The 17,013-nt window shown below is 24.4% G+C and overlaps 1 protein-coding gene across 2 annotated transcripts; it reads left to right on the top strand.

The window, feature by feature from the left end:
- Positions 1-970: 970 nt before the first annotated feature.
- LOC126904327 (uncharacterized) lies at positions 971-11,027 on the top strand. Of its 2 annotated transcripts, XM_050683304.1 has the most exons (10): positions 971-1,155; positions 5,621-5,650; positions 5,973-6,020; positions 7,291-7,320; positions 7,590-7,619; positions 7,882-7,959; positions 8,162-8,179; positions 8,267-8,287; positions 9,539-9,616; positions 10,587-11,027. In XM_050683304.1, exons 1-10 carry the CDS (start codon positions 1,047-1,049, stop codon positions 10,862-10,864), a joined length of 720 nt encoding a protein of 239 aa, XP_050539261.1. In that variant the 5' UTR covers positions 971-1,046; the 3' UTR covers positions 10,865-11,027. The 2 variants fall into 2 exon arrangements, with proteins under 2 accessions (XP_050539261.1, XP_050539270.1); XM_050683313.1 differs by lacking the exons at positions 8,162-8,179; positions 8,267-8,287.
- Positions 11,028-17,013: the final 5,986 nt, after the last annotated feature.

Raw genomic sequence — 17,013 nt, 5'->3', positions numbered from 1 at the left:
CAGGTCTTTTGGGTTTTTATAATAAGTTGGACTATTGCCAATTTAGCAATAAATGTTAATTGTTAATTAATCAGTCTCAGGAAGCGGATGTGCTGTCTGTATTTTATTATAATAAATTCTCACAATAATGGTAACGGGGCACCATCACAATACATTAATTAAAAATTTTATTTTGTTTAATTGGTTATATAATGGTTATAATTGCCGAAAAATAAAAGTACTAAATCTTAAAGATTAATGAATAATTTTATTTCACTCATTACATACATAAATACCAGCCTAACTGCATAAAAAAAAAGTTAGCGAGCACAAGCTACGTCTTCAATGGCATACATCATCATTTTATTTTAAATTTGTGATATTTATTTTTCAAACTTATAAGAATAAATGTTTTAATACTTATTTTAGTATTCAGCTGTTTTAGTGTAAATTTCAGCGGCGTGTGTTTAGAATTTTTTAAATAAGGAGGGTCATAAAAACTTAAAACCCATTACGTATTGTATCTTAAATTATTTTCGTCATAATGTTTTTTAATCCCTAGCTTCCTCTAAGTCACATTGTTTATTTCTCTATTATGACCACATTATTTAGAACCATTTACATACACCCCATATAAATAAACAAAATCCGGGTGCAAAAATTTACTAGCACATGGATTAATTTTCTTAAAATTTCAGGAATAAAACATTTGAAAAATTAACAGTTTTCTATTAATAAAGTATATTTTTCGAATAAACAGATTCATAATAAACAATTGAATAAATAATAGTATTTTATTATTTAATTGTAATAAATCTTATATTATTTAATTATTTAAATGTAATAAATCTTATATTATTTAATTATTTAATTGTAATAAATCTTATATTATTTAATTATTCTTATATTTACTCTTTTTTTTTTATGGTGTATATTTTTGGAAAGCTATTATTAAGGAAATTATGGACGCATTATAACTGATAAATAGTGTTAGAAAAATCTTTAACGGCCAGACGTGTCTACCATATATCATTAATTAAAACAAAATATTTTCAGACTTAAAAAAAATGAATTTAATATGTCAACTATTATTATACTGTTCATTTATTGTGATTGAAATTAATGCTGAAAATTATTCATATTTAGATCAGATTGCTCAGAAAATGTCTACAACAAGTTAGTATTATCTAATTTTTAATAAATTTTAAAAAATTGTAATGCATTTTAATTATTGCAATTTTAAACAAAACAGAATGTGAAGTGTATATGTATTCCAATATTATATAATAATACTTAATATATAAGTTTTATTAGATAACCATATTCATTTGAATAATATATGAGATATAATATATCATATTATTATAAAGATCAAAGTAACTTTTGGAATTAGTATTGATTTTTGAATGTAGAATTCAGTGTTGGACATTTTCAAATATTTTTTTACTTTTAGTATAAACTACTAAATATTTAAGAATTATCAAATATTATTATTATTGAATGATTATCGTATTGTCGGTCATAGCTGTTACATAAAACAATGCTATAAAATAAGTTAACATTAAAGTATTTTAATATAAAATATACATTGTTGTAACTGCGGAAAAACATGTCACTAAATTTTTAGACTTTCTTCAGGAGAATAAAAAAATATCCCATTTTTGTATTCTTATCAAAACATAATATTTCAGTTAAATAGTCCAAAAACTCATTTTTATAAGAAGACCTAGGAATTAAAATGAATTCAGTTTTTCAAACATTTTGACCATATCTAATAAGTTAATTGACATACATCGATTTTTATTCCGAGAATTAGTTAGGTTAATAATTTTATAAACCAAAAGTATTATGAAATTGCTTTTAAGATCTCAACCAAACTAAAAATTGGACCATATAAATTTATAACCCGAAAATAACTGATTTACATTATTTTTGGATAATTTTGATTATTAATCATGTTTAAAATTAAATTTAAAGTTCAATCAAGGTTTCAAAGGAAAATATAAAATATTATTGGATTCTATAATCTTTTTTTTTACAATCATATACAAAAAAAATAAATTTAATATACATGAACTAATTTATTAAATATAAGAAAAATTAATCATTTTTTAGCCAAATGTTTATATAATCATAAGAAGTATAGATTTTTTAGCTTCGATGCGAAGCTGAAAAGGTATTAATTTTATCATGATAATTTTTTTTTATTTTTTTATGTCTTGCAAGTTGAGCTAAATGTTATGGTAATAAATTTTTTTTTTTTTGTGTCTGTTACTCAGCACTCACTTAACCCGATTTCTTTTAACAATACGTTAAAAGATTACAAATCTTATCTAGTTGAAAACATTATCCTCAAAAATTGATAAATTTGGCCTTGTTCCCGTAAATAGTGAAAATTCCACAAAAAATTACCCTCGTTACCCGTAAATGGGGGAAACTTCCAAAAAAATCTCCTAAAAAATTACAGTTTTTAAAATTAGTAAATTTCACCATTTTTTTTCTTAAAACTACCATAACTTTTTCAAAAAAGAACAAATAAACAATATTTAATAGCTTTAATAGATATTTAATCATAGATTATACTTATAAATTACAAAACTACTAATTAGGAATAATAAAGGAAGTAGAACTTAATTTTGATTTTAGAATAATCCACCAATTTCTTAAAATTAAACACTATCTACAGATTTGTATCGAAACGATTTTTACGACAGTGATTTTAATCACTGTCCGATATCATCTATACTTTTAGCTTCGATGAGAAGCTGAGAAGGTATTGGTTTTACTAATATGCATTTATTATTTTTTTTTTTGTGTCTTTTACCACTTTTTCTCAGCTCTTACCGAACCGATTTCTTTCAATGATACGTCAAAAGATCACAAATCGTATCTAGTCGAAAAAATTTCCCTCGTTCCCCATAAATGGGGGAAACCTCCAAAAAAATTACAAATTTAAAAATCACTAATTTTCATAATTTTTTCAATTTTTTTTACTTAAAACGTTCATAACTTTTTCAAAAAATGACAAATAAATATAATTTTTCTTTATAGTTGCATGATGTCTTTTACCTATCATTTGGTATATTTTTTTTATAAATCTAACTTTTTACCTGCCCACAGGCGGGGATTTAAAATGACAACTTTTTCACAAAAAATTAATTTTTTCAACTTAACTTTTGAAAGTTTTCCAGAAAGTCTGACACTATTATATATGTCTTAAGTTACCCGTAAATGAGGGAAACTTCCAAAAAAATCTCCTAAAAAATTACAGTTTTTAAAATTAGTAAATTTCACCATTTTTTTTCTTAAAACTACCATAACTTTTTCAAAAAAGAACAAATAAACAATATTTAATAGCTTTAATAGATATTTAATCATAGATTATACTTATAAATTACAAAACTACTAATTAGGAATAATAAAGGAAGTAGGACTTAATTTTGATTTTAGAATAATCCACCAATTTCTTAAAATTAAACACTATCTACAGATTTGTATCGAAACGATTTTTACGACAGTGATTTTAATCACTGTATGATATCATCTATACTTTTAGCTTCGATGAGAAGCTGAGAAGGTATTGGTTTTACTAAGATGCGTTTATTTTTATTTTTTTGTGTCTTTTACCACTTTTTCTCAGCTCTTACCGAACCGATTTCTTTCAATGATACGTCATAATATCTCAAAACGTATCTAGTAGAAGACATTACCCTCAAAAATTGAAAAAAATTTCCTCGTTCCCCGTAAATGGAGGAAACCTCCGAAAAATTACAAATTTAAAAATCACTAATTTTCATAATTTTTTCAATTTTTTTTACTTAAAACTTTCATAACTTTTTCAAAAAATGACAAATAAATATAATTTTTCTTTATAGTTGCATGATGTCTTTTACCTATCATTTGGTATATTTTTTTTATAAATCTAACTTTTTACCTGCCCACAGGCGGGGATTTAAAATGACAACTTTTTCACAAAAAATTAATTTTTTCAACTTAACTTTTGAAAGTTTTCCAGAAAGTCTGACACTATTATATATGTCTTAAGTTACCCGTAAATGAGGGAAACTTCCAAAAAAATCTCCTAAAAAATTACAGTTTTTAAAATTAGTAAATTTCACCATTTTTTTTCTTAAAACTACCATAACTTTTTCAAAAAAGAACAAATAAACAATATTTAATAGCTTTAATAGATATTTAATCATAGATTATACTTATAAATTACAAAACTACTAATTAGGAATAATAAAGGAAGTAGGACTTAATTTTGATTTTAGAATAATCCACCAATTTCTTAAAATTAAACACTATCTACAGATTTGTATCGAAACGATTTTTACGACAGTGATTTTAATCACTGTATGATATCATCTATACTTTTAGCTTCGATGAGAAGCTGAGAAGGTATTGGTTTTACTAAGATGCGTTTATTTTTATTTTTTTGTGTCTTTTACCACTTTTTCTCAGCTCTTACCGAACCGATTTCTTTCAATGATACGTCATAATATCTCAAAACGTATCTAGTAGAAGACATTACCCTCAAAAATTGAAAAAAATTTCCTCGTTCCCCTTAAATGGAGGAAACCTCCGAAAAATTACAAATTTAAAAATCACTAATTTTCATAATTTTTTCAATTTTTTTTACTTAAAACTTTCATAACTTTTTCAAAAAATGACAAATAAATATAATTTTTCTTTATAGATGCATGATGTCTTTTACCTATCATTTGGTATATTTTTTTTATAAATCTAACTTTTTACCTGCCCACAGGCGGGGATTTAAAATGACAACATTTTCACAAAAAATTAATTTTTTCAACTTGACTTTTGAAAATCTGACATTGTTATGTATATCTTAAATTAAAGCTAATATAATATACTTTATCATGGAAAAAAAAAATTTCTGACTTTATTTTGTCTTCAGTGGTGAAAATGGCTACCGAATCTCGTTTTTATTTTTTACATTTTTAACATTATAATGCTATAACTAATTGAAAAGTGTATGGATCAACATAATTTTTTTTTTTGAGAAATAATATTTTTTAATAATCCCTTTTTCATTCAGGGTATTCATAAGAAAATAGCAAATCATGTAGCTTTTGGAATAATCCATCAATTTTTTTTAATTAAACACTATCTAAAGATTTGCATCGAAGCTTTTTTTTTATAGTGATTTTAATTACTGTCAGATATTATTATACTTGATCCAACTATACCACGTCACCACTGTGCCGCGACTCCCCTTTGCTGGTTTTTTTCTTTTGTATGTTATTATGGTATCAGATAAGCGTGTTTGTCCGGTGCGTACNTGGTATCAGATAAGCGTGTTTGTCCGGTGCGTACCGGTTACTTGTATTGTATTTATAGTAGTGTAACGATGAACTCGTCATCTTAAAGGACGACACGATGCTCACGCCAATATGTGTATACAAAATAAAGTATTATAAACCAAGTTAAAAGTTTTGAGTTTTATATTGTTCTTATTAGTTAAACAGTTAAAAGTAAACTTATTATACAGTCTACTCCGAGACCGAAACAAAATGTACGTAACTGTATATTTCATTTTTATTTTATCATAATGATAATTCACTTAAATTTTTTATTTGATTACACTAATAATAGTTAATATTATTATTAATTTCAGATGCACTACTTAAGTGTATTGTTGACGCCGGTAAATCAAATAAAATAATAATAGTATACTTATAATACAAATAATTAAATTAATATTATTGATGGATCAAAAACTAATATATTTTTGTTGATAAAGCAACAGATAATAAAAATATTTTTATTTTTATTTTTAAAGATTAAATGATTAAAATAATCTATTTTTTAAGCTAAATAAATTATTTTAAGCCCATATTAAAAAAAGTTTCTTTTTATAAGATCTTAAAAATATGAATCTCACTGCAACACTGAGCTAGGAATATTTTTATATTGTAATACTTATTAAAATTATAATATTCTCTTTTAAAAATATTGTTACGTTTTAGGAAAAGACGCAGAAGTATTTAAACATATTCTTGATAATAATACGTATGGTAAGTATCTTATATAATATATAATATTATATATTATAGTATTAGTATAGAGTATGTGTATATATATATATATATATAGATATATATAGTATACAGAGTATTCAGTAAGTAAAGAAACAGATCAGTTGTTATAAACAATGAGAACAATAGAAATGCGTTTTCTTATTTACTGAACACTCTATATAGTGATAGTATTAGTTTGATTTATTGTCGTATATAGTAGTACGACACTAAAAAATATATGTATTTATTTCCATTACTTATTATTTTAAATGGGGGGTGCCATGAAATGCAACGATTTATAACCTTGCAAACTCGTATGTCCTAAGGTATTTGTTAATAATTATTATTCTCAAAAAGTACCTACTACTTTTAGTACAAAAATGAGTGTTTGGAACAAATTAGAATTTAATAAAAAAAAACACATTTTTTCTAAAGAACGCAATAAATGTCTTTTGACATATGATAACTAAACTTAACTTTAAACTGATATTGGTTATTGTCAAATTATTCTATTGATTTTTTATAAAATTAAAAATGTTTGATAACAAAGTCATGTAAAAATTCATTGCTAATTTTATAGTTATTTAAAAATTATGTATAGCATTTTGTTACGTCGCTATTTAGGGTTTGAGCCTAAATGCCCGTCGACAGTATTCTAAGAGACCAACGGGGGATAGCTGGCTAGGCTATATCTACCTTAGGTACTGAAGTTTCCTATTTAATTTATATTCCCTTAGAGGAACTACCAAGGGTCGCACTACAATATATATATATAACACTTTAGGTTAACAACGATATAAATAAATATTTATTAAGCAATTGAAATATTAAATGGATAATACAACCTGCTGGACACCTAGAGATGTTATAATCCAACAGGGAGCTGACGGCGACACACGCACACACTATAATATACGGGGTAGCAAAGTTAAGTTAATTATCAGGCAAAAGTAGTGATCACGAAGATGGTAAAATGTCAACTGTCGATAGGGATATCTTATTATGGCACATTGGCCGTGAATTGCAAAAAGTGTTTATGTGTGCAGTCCGCCCTCCTGTTAGTATTGNTTATGTGTGCAGTCCGCCCTCCTGTTAGTATTGTTGTATGTCACTGTATTAATTATATATTTATATATATATGTCTATTAAACGGTACAACGATGTTATGGGAGACAGAGATATGGGCACATGCAAATGTGATCGTATCAATTTCATAATAAATTTGAAAATGTATTATACATTTACTTAACTACTCATTTTGTTTTAGATATATTAGCACATTATTTTTTAAGAGAAGGTAATTTTTTATATTATTATCGCTATTATAAATACTATTTCTACTTTAGAGTAAGGTGTGCCAGTGAGATATTTAGCCATAGCTATTTATATTTATCTGAAAATGTTGACACCAACTGTATTGAAATACATATTGTGGTATACTCACATGTGCATTTCAATTAAGTTATTCTCTGACGCAAAATTGTCAGCACGTATTTGTCCTGCTCACAAATGTTGTAATTCTAAACAATTAAACAGTGTTTTATTCTGAATTATTTATTTTTATAGATTTTGTAACTCTAAAGAGGGATGATACAAGTAATTACAATTAAAATCAAATATTGCGTATCACATAAATTTCAATTTATAAATGTTCAACAATTTTGTCCACCGCAAACCTAATAATAACACGACAATAATATGTTTTAAGTATTAATATGTGTTTACTTGACATTATAACTTCAAGTAAATATTTTATTAATCCCTGAAATGCCATTGGGATAAATTAAAATGTAATGCATGATTGATAAAATCTATAAGTTCCAATCAAATATTTCATCAAATTAAAAAATATTTTTAGATGTTCAAGTAATAAAAGAATCATATGAGAAATTAGATGCATACGATATGAAAGAAGAAAAAATTTATAAAGATTATGGTGATTTTCCAATTAAGTTTTTGATCATAATTATTAATATTTGATAGGAAACATACAATTTTTAAATTTTAAGTACAACTATGTATTTATAATTGAGTGAATTTGTTTTTCTATCACAAATATTTGTTTTAAAAAATAAAAATACACACAAAATTATCTAACTAATTATCTTTTTTAAAATTATTATAAATTTTTTTGTTAGGTGATTTGTGCAATTCAGGTTAGTTAATATTGATTTATATATAATCTAATTATTGTACTATGCAATGGTTTTAAATTTAACTAATAAAATATTTTAAATTTTCAGATATATCTCCTAATTTGTATGGTAAATATGCAAAATAAAAACTGAAATTAACCTTTTATTCGGCAAACCTTAAAGGATTATATAAAAATAATGTAATTTTATTTAGTATGAAACAACAGAACTAAAATTACACAAAATGCTATAATATAAATAATTATCTTCTTTCATTCCTAGATTTGAAAAAAAGAATTAGGATAGTAAATATTATTTTATAAATAGATGAATAATACTGAAGTATTAATTAGATATCATTGTTTAATAATATTATTACTTATTAAATAATTGATGATTTATATTAAAACTTCAAATTGTGATGATTTAAGATAGTAGGCTTCTACTTTGAAACTCAAAATTATAAATATTTATAAAATTACACTACACTGAAGCAAGTTATTTTACAAAAGAAATGAAACTACATTATTTATTATTCAAAGATTACATAATGAAATACATTTTTTTTATATAAATAAAATTTTAATTATTATATTGACCAAGATACTACAGGATAGTTAGTTAATATTTATTTTTATAAACCATTATACATGTGAAGTTTATTGTAAGAAAAAAGTTATCCCTAAGAGTAGATTTTAGAAGTAAATTTCAAAGGATAAGTAGTAACCTATTATTATTATTTTACTATTAAATAGAGAATGGTCTAAATAAAATGTACATTAGCCGATAACCAGTATCCTATTATTAATTTTTCAGTTATTAATTTTATTAGTCCATCATGTTGTTATAGTAAAAATAGAACTTGGCTAAACATCACCCTCGTCTCTTACCATTTCTAAAACTTTAAATATTAATATTTCGACCTGCTAAAATTTTATTTATATTATTAACTATTTAACAGTTTAATTAATTCTAATAATAGGTTATTATTTATCCTTCGAAAGTTACTTCTAAAATCGATCTTTAGAAATAATTAAAGTAGTATGCCTAATAAATCAATCTATAAAACGCGATATCATATTGAATAAGTCTTTTAGATCTAAGTAACAATTTATTTTTGAAACTAATGGTATGGTTGATTTATTTTCTGAGATATATTCTATATATTTTTTTGTTTTGCTCCTTTTTTAATTTAGATATTAATCTTATATAACAATGAGTCTTGATGTATTATCAAGAATGTATTCTACCGAATGTATTATTCGGTAGAGCTCTTTGAGCCAAAATCATTCAATTACCCATCAATAGATAGACAACCTAAATTCAATTATTTTATTTTAAATATTATTTATTCATTTATTTATAATACTTTTTTTTAAGCATCATATGACGAAGAAGTTTTTAATCGAAAGTTTATCATGAATCAAATATTTAAAAATTACTTAAAAAACAAAGTTGGTAAGTTTCATATCTATTGATGTTTATAAGTAAATTATAGTTTTTAGTGGCATTTCCAAGATTTTTTATTTTAATTCACAAAGCATTTTAGCTAAATATTTATCTATTTTTTTGATAATTTTTATATCGTTGCCTTATAATAAAAGAAAATAGAATACTAAAAACATATTTTTTTGACGAAATGTTCCTTGAAGAATACTATTTAACCTGATAAAAGAATACTAAATTTTAAAATAACCTCTAGATAAGTGAGTAAAATAAGGATTGAGAGTTTCATCCAAATGAAATAGTATAGATAATCATATAATTTATGAGTACACTACCTTTGAACAATTTCAACCAAATATTTTATTTTGTTATTATATTGACTAAAACTATATATAAAAAAATTTTAAACTAAAAAACTTAAAAATAAATTGCGTGAATTAAGAATAAAATGCCTCTTTACAAACCATTTTTTTTTGTATTTTTAAACATGTATAAAATATATCTTGTATAAAATAATTTTTTTTTTTGATTATTAATTATTTATTTATACAAAAAAAAATATTAGCTCAAAGGAAGTTTTTTGATTTAAACAAGTTCTTTATAATATTATAATAAGAATTAATGAAATGACTTTCAAAGTTCATCTTCTATCATTGCAACAAAAATGTTGAGTTACTTAATAGATTCTCGAATTAAATTCACTCCATACAATGCACCTCGACTAACCTTTCAATAACTGAAATCAAAACTAATTTAAATATAATTTTTTTATTATGAACATTAAATTTCAGTGAACGTGCTAATGTGCCTTGGATTGTTCTATTATATAAAATGTTTATAGATTTGTCTTTAATTATGTGCTGACGTTTCGAACTCATTGCAAAGTTCATCTTCGGAGCGATAGTTACCGAAACACCAGCACTAAACTTGAAATCATAAATATAACTTGAAATATACTAAATAATAAATTTTATGATTTTAGCAATGAGTTCTAATCGTATGTGTCAAAACAATGAGAATAAGTTTTGTGAAATAATTGCGTTGGTAGAATCTACTGATGATTCAATGCTGATTTTTAATTTCCTACCCCGTTGTATTAATGGTGAATGTGTTATCTCTAGATACAATTTTGATGATATTGATCCTAAAGATAAAAGTCTTTTTGGAAATGTTCCAACAGTTTTTAGACAGTTAGAAGACAAAACATTCCAAGCCTACAATAATACACAAAGAAAATTTGAAAAATATAATTTTTATTAGAAAAAAAAAATACTAAAAATTTAATTTTTAAAAATTATAAATACCATTTTGTTTTATGTCAAAATATCGAAAAAATATATAATAATGCAAAAATAATTAAATCATTATAATATTTAATTTTAAATAAATATTTCTTATCAAATAAATTTATTGTTTAGTTTAATTTAAGCATTAAAGCATAATTGAAATAGTATTAATTCTTCCATGAGTCACTTGGTAAAATAATTACTATCAAAATTTAAATAAATATTTGGAATTTTATCTAGATAAATATAAAATTATGTTTTTAATTTTTATCTTAGCTCAATTACTTTATAAATGATTATCTAAAACTCATCTAAGTTAAGTTTTTTTGAATTTAGATAGCAAATATTTAGATATTTTAATAATTATAATTTAATTATGTCTTCAAAGAGTTATTTTATCATTTATTTATGATGTTTTTATTTAATAAGGAATTTGTAGTATAACAATAAAATATTCTACTAAGTTTTTAAAAAATATTTCAAATTTTGGAAATATTAAAAAAATAAATTAAATATGAATACTTTAAAATTTGTAGTCTAAACTTAATATTTATACCGCCAGTTATTAAAATTTCAAATAATATAAAGAAATATTAAATTTATATATTTTGTAATGTTGCAGAATTTATACGAGTTTTTTTTATATATTTAAATCTTATCAATTAGATGTGTGTGCAGTAGGTGTAAAGTATTTTAATAATTTTGTATATGATAATCTCCACTTGTCAACCAGTCCGATATCTGTCATCATCAGCTGACCGTACACTGTGCACCTGTACCAATATTGTAATGTCCCCTCAATGAACGTGTTCAAAGTTGGCACCACCACCACCCGGCGTCACGATCACCGGTCACTATTCAAATGCCGCGACAATGATTTTTTTTTTCCACCTATACCACCGAGGCGACAAGTCGTGTGTTCTATATAATTTTTGCTGTGAAAACCACGTTTTCTGTTCATATTTTTTTTTGTCCTCCGTTTTTTTTTAAACAAAACGTCGAAATGGTGATAATGATGATGATTGTGATGTGAGGCGCAACTATGGCCAGTGGTGGGCCATCACTCCGCAACTCAACCAATAACAAGTATAACGTAAAACCCCCCTGTTCTACCCATTATTAATCTTGTTAATATAGCACCTATTAGTATAATCTACTATTTTTGCTTCCTTTTTTTTTTATTATTCTTCCCTTTATGAAAAGATATATATTTAAAATAATAATTATAAAAAAATGTTATTATATTATTCATGGCCTCTTTTATTTTTCTCCCTATACTTTTCCTTCATTTTTATTAATATTTGTTTTTTTTTTGTTTTTATCAAAACCTAGTAGCTCCGTCAGCAAGTACTATCTTGTTTGGCGCGGCTACTAGGTCACTGTCCAGTGTTCCCCCTGGGCAGTGGGTAATTAGTAGGCCCTCTGTTTGGCCGAAACCTTACAATTTGTATATATTTACTTAAAATTTTTTAATATTAAAATAATGTTACATGTATTCCATATAATTTGAAATCCAAGTGTACACTCTTTTGCACTATTTCTTGTGTAGAAGTTTAACAAAAAAGTAACTAATTCAGGTAACTTATGTTATTATATTGCTTAGAGCCCTAATTCATCTTCTGCTGACATCGTGTTGGTTTTGAAAATAACCTAGTACTCATTGAGAACTAGATTCTATTGAGATATTTCTATGTCAAAACATCTCATTAGTAACAAAATTGAAATGCAACTATTTATTGCTAGCATTTAATAGTATAATTAATTCTTATGTAGTTTTATATAAACTTGAATGATTTTACAATTCCCCATTAAAAACAAATATAAGGGATAGCGAATCAAATTTGCGGTTTTCGAAAATAGATTTAAAAACTATATAATAATGCCTGAAAAGTTTTTATAAAAATATTTTTAAATATACTAACTACACAATGACAAATTTTTCGAAAATAATTTAAATGAACACTTGTTTATTTCATATCGTAATTCTATATTTTTTACAGAAACCATAAAACACTGTTGTCTTACAGCGTAAGATTTTAACTTTAGTATGAGTAAATAATAAAACAATTTTATTGCGTTATATTAAAAAATTCATAACAAATTAAAGTGTTTAAAATTAGGTTGGGGGAAACGAATAAAAATGAAATGGAAAAAGTTGATTTACTTTGTTATGTATATGAAATTTTTATATACAGATTGATATGTTGTATGCTGGGTACTTGAATATTATTATTAAAAATAAATAAAATAATGTAATATACACAATTTTGAATGAAAAAGCTGAAAATTACTAACAGGTAGCATATGGACACATGCATTCCCATCAATCATGTTATACTAATATAAAAACATTTATTGTCTTTTTTGTATGGTTATTATCAGCTCAAAATTGTATTTTGTCGTAATATCCCTAATGCTTTGCACTACTATACATCTTATATTTATCAAAAAATAATTTATAATCTGTATTTTTAATAAATGTATACAAATAAATAATTTATCTGTCATAATATTTATAATACTGTACAGTAATCTTAACTCATTCATCATTAATCATGTGTATTATCTTAAAATAACAATTATGTAGTGTTTAATATTATTATAAAAACCCCAGCACAGTGGGGTGGCGTCATAGTGGAGTCGTGGCATAGTTAGGTCCAGCATAGATGATATCTGACAGTGATTAAAATCACTATCATAAGAAACGCTTCGATGCAAATCTTTTAGATAGTTTAATTTAAAAAAAATGAATGGATTATTTCAAAAGCTACATGATCTGCTATTTCCTTATTAACATCCTGATTACAAGTTTTATGATTAAGAAGTGTAATATATGAATAAATATATATATTAATAATATATAAATATAAATAGTACTTATCTCAAAAATAATATAATGATCCATTCATTTTTCAAAAAGTTATAGAATTATAAATTAATTAATTTTCAATTGTTAATTGTTGATATTGTATGAGCATGAGAATAATTAAGTTACTATAATATTTATTGAATAAAAAATGATATAATATAATTTTCTCTCGGGATATGAGTACGAGGGTTTATGAAAAGATGTAAAATATAGAAAAGCAAAGTGATGTTTGAGCATTGATTAATATAATAATAATTTGAAATAGAAATCATTGTGATTAATTATCACACATAGATCATCAACAACGCCACTCGTACCAGTAGTTATCTAGGCTTGTGCTATCTGTGAGTCGAGTCAATAAATACCTCGAGTAGTATAGGAACCACAAGTAGGTTCTTTATCTTCGCAAGAGAGTCTTTATTAGTATTGACTACACAGGTAACCCACTCAAAGATTAGACTAGGCTGGCTAACTTTGTACAAACGTTATTGATTTTCTTTATTTATTTAGACAATATTTTATTCTAGAGATCACTTTATTTTTTCCGATTTCCTACTTAATTTATGTACTCATTATATTTAACTTTAAACCTTATGGATCTTTTGTAGAATATGAATTTACCTTAATGATATCAGGACTAATGTTGAAAAAATGAATATACTTCAATTTTCTATGTAAAATCGTATATTGTCAAGCCACTTCTTGCATCCGTTGAAAGTTCATAAGGTGAAGTAGTAGTGAGAGAGATTGACAGTTTTTATACCCTTTTACATTAAATTTAATCCATCTATTTATGCAAGAAGTATCACGACCTTTTACTACTATCTGTTTATTACTCAATTTGTGTTATTTATTACACATTATTTTACTTAAAATAGATAATTTGTAACAACTAAAGAATTTCTTATAATTATTACAATAAATTAATATCAATGTATTTTTAGACGTATTTCTTGGAATAGTTTAAAGTATTAACATGAATATTATATTTTTAATTTGATGACTAATATACAATAAGATATAGACTTCTGAATAATGAGTGGTGTATGTATTATAACAAATTTTAATACAAAAATAGCATACGGTAGTCATTTTTACCCTGAAGATAAAATAAAGTCCGAAATTTTTTTTCCATAATAAAGTTTATTACATAATCTTTAATTTAAAATATATATAAAAGTGTCAGTATTTCCGGAACACTTAGAAAAATTAATTTTTTGTGAAAAAGTCGTCATTCTGAATCCCCCTTTTGGGCAGTTAAAGGATCAAATTTATAAAAAAAATATATTAAATGATATGTAAGGACATTATGCATGTATTAAAGAAAAATTATATTGATTTGTCCAGTTTTGAAAAAGTTATGGCAGTTTTAAGTACAAAAAACATCCCGATAAAATGTAATTTTTATCGCAAACATTACATTTTTTTTTAAATTTTCGACAGCCATTTGCACATAGAAGATAAGATGTCGGGACAAATTTTTTTTTTTCATTTGATAGTATATAACATAACCTTTGATTTGATATATGTTTAAAGGACGCAGTATTTCCGGAACATTTTCAAAAGTTCAGTTGAAAAAGATCTATGTTTTTTACAATATTTTAAGTTTTGAACGCCCCCTATATAAGGGGAAATTGTCCAATTTTAATAAAAAGTATGTCAAATGAAAGATGTACTTATAATGTATTTAGAAAAAAAAAATTTGTGCTGATATATACATTTTTCAAAAAGTTATAGCATTTTTAAGTTGAAAATTTAAAATCGAAAATCGAAAATTTTAACACAAAAATAGTGTTTTTTTAACTACGGCAGCCGTTTAAATGTAGAAGAAAAAGTGTCGGGACAAATTTTTTTTTTTCATTTTATAGTACATAAAATAAGCTTTAATTTGATATATGTTTAAAGGACGCAGTATTTCCGGAACATTTTCAAAAATTAAGTTGAAAAAGTTATTTTTTGTAAAAAAGTTACTATTTTAAATCCCCCCAGTGAGCAGAATAAGTGTTAGATTTTCAAAAAAAATTATATCAAATGAAAGGGAAATATCTAAGGTTTCAATACAAAAAAATATTATTTTTATTTGTTCAGTTTTGAAAAAGTTATGGCAGTTTTAAGGGAAAAAACGGTAGCACAGTTGGGTCGAGGCACAGTGTAGACAAGGCATAGATGGGACAAGTATAAATGATATTTGACAGTGATTAAAATCACTATCATAAGAAACGCTTCGATGGAAATCTGTAGATAGTGTTTCATTTAGAGAAATTGGTGAATTATTCCAAAAGCAACATCAACTCTTATTTTTTTGATTATATCCTAATTAGTAGTTCTTTGATTTTAAAATATAATATATGAATAAATACTAATTATAATTATTAAATTTAGTATGAAAATAAAAAAGGAAAAAAAAATGTAATAAGTTTAATTTCTTATGTCTTATGATCTTTATTCTATGTCAATTAAATTATATAATATTCATGAAAGTCAATATATTCTCCTAATAAGATGTTTTAAAATAAAATAAAATACAAAACCTAGAATTTTAATAGAAAAATAGCATATTTTTAAATACGGTAGTTCTTTGCGCATAGAAGATAGATCGTCGGGACAAATTTTTTTTTTCATTTTATAGTACATAAAATAAGCTTTAATTTGATATATGTTTAAAGGACGCAGTATTTCCGGAACATTTTCAAAAATTAAGTTGAAAAAGTTAGTTTTTGTAAAAAAGTTGCTATTTTAAATCCCCCCAGTGAGCACGTTAAGTGTTAAATTTTCAAAAAAATGATATCAAATGAAAGGGAAATATCTCAGGTTTTAGTATAAAAAAAAATGATAACAATTTTATATACATTTGGTTGTGTAATAAACATATCTGTTACGGCTAGTGTAGTTGACCGAGTAAATATATATATTTACATACCGAAATGTTTGTATTACTACGATCGTTTTTCTTTTACTCTATTTTTCCTTTTGTCGTTGTAAAACTATAAAAAATATATTAAGAGATGACCTGTGCGATTGCATTATTGGATACGCGATAATGGTAAAATTAATACCTTCTCAGCTATGCATCGAAGCTAAAAAAATTATGTTGCATTGTTTATTTTTTTAAATGGAAGTTTTAAGAAAAAAAAGTGAAAAGTAAACAAAATTTACCGATTTTAAAAATTATAATTTTTTTGGAGATCTCCCCATTTACGAGGAATTAGGAAAAGTTTTTCAATTTTCAAAGGTTATGTTTTAGACTATATAGC

This window comes from Daktulosphaira vitifoliae, unplaced genomic scaffold, assembly GCF_025091365.1.
Source record: "Daktulosphaira vitifoliae isolate Bord-2020 unplaced genomic scaffold, ASM2509136v1 Scaffold_1, whole genome shotgun sequence".
Lineage (NCBI taxonomy): Eukaryota > Metazoa > Arthropoda > Insecta > Hemiptera > Phylloxeridae > Daktulosphaira > Daktulosphaira vitifoliae.
The sequence above is the reverse complement of the archived record's forward strand: the minus strand, read 5'-3'. Positions and strand labels throughout refer to the sequence as shown.

Coding starts and splice junctions, on each gene's coding strand:
- LOC126904327 (XM_050683304.1), top strand. CDS start 1,047: ATGAATTTAATATGTCAACTATTATTATACTGTTCATTTATTGTGATT. Junction 1,156..5,620: donor TCAGAAAATGTCTACAACAA/GTTAGTATTATC, acceptor TATTAATTTCAG/ATGCACTACTTAAGTGTATT. Junction 9,617..10,586: donor TTACTTAAAAAACAAAGTTG/GTAAGTTTCATA, acceptor TTATGATTTTAG/CAATGAGTTCTAATCGTATG.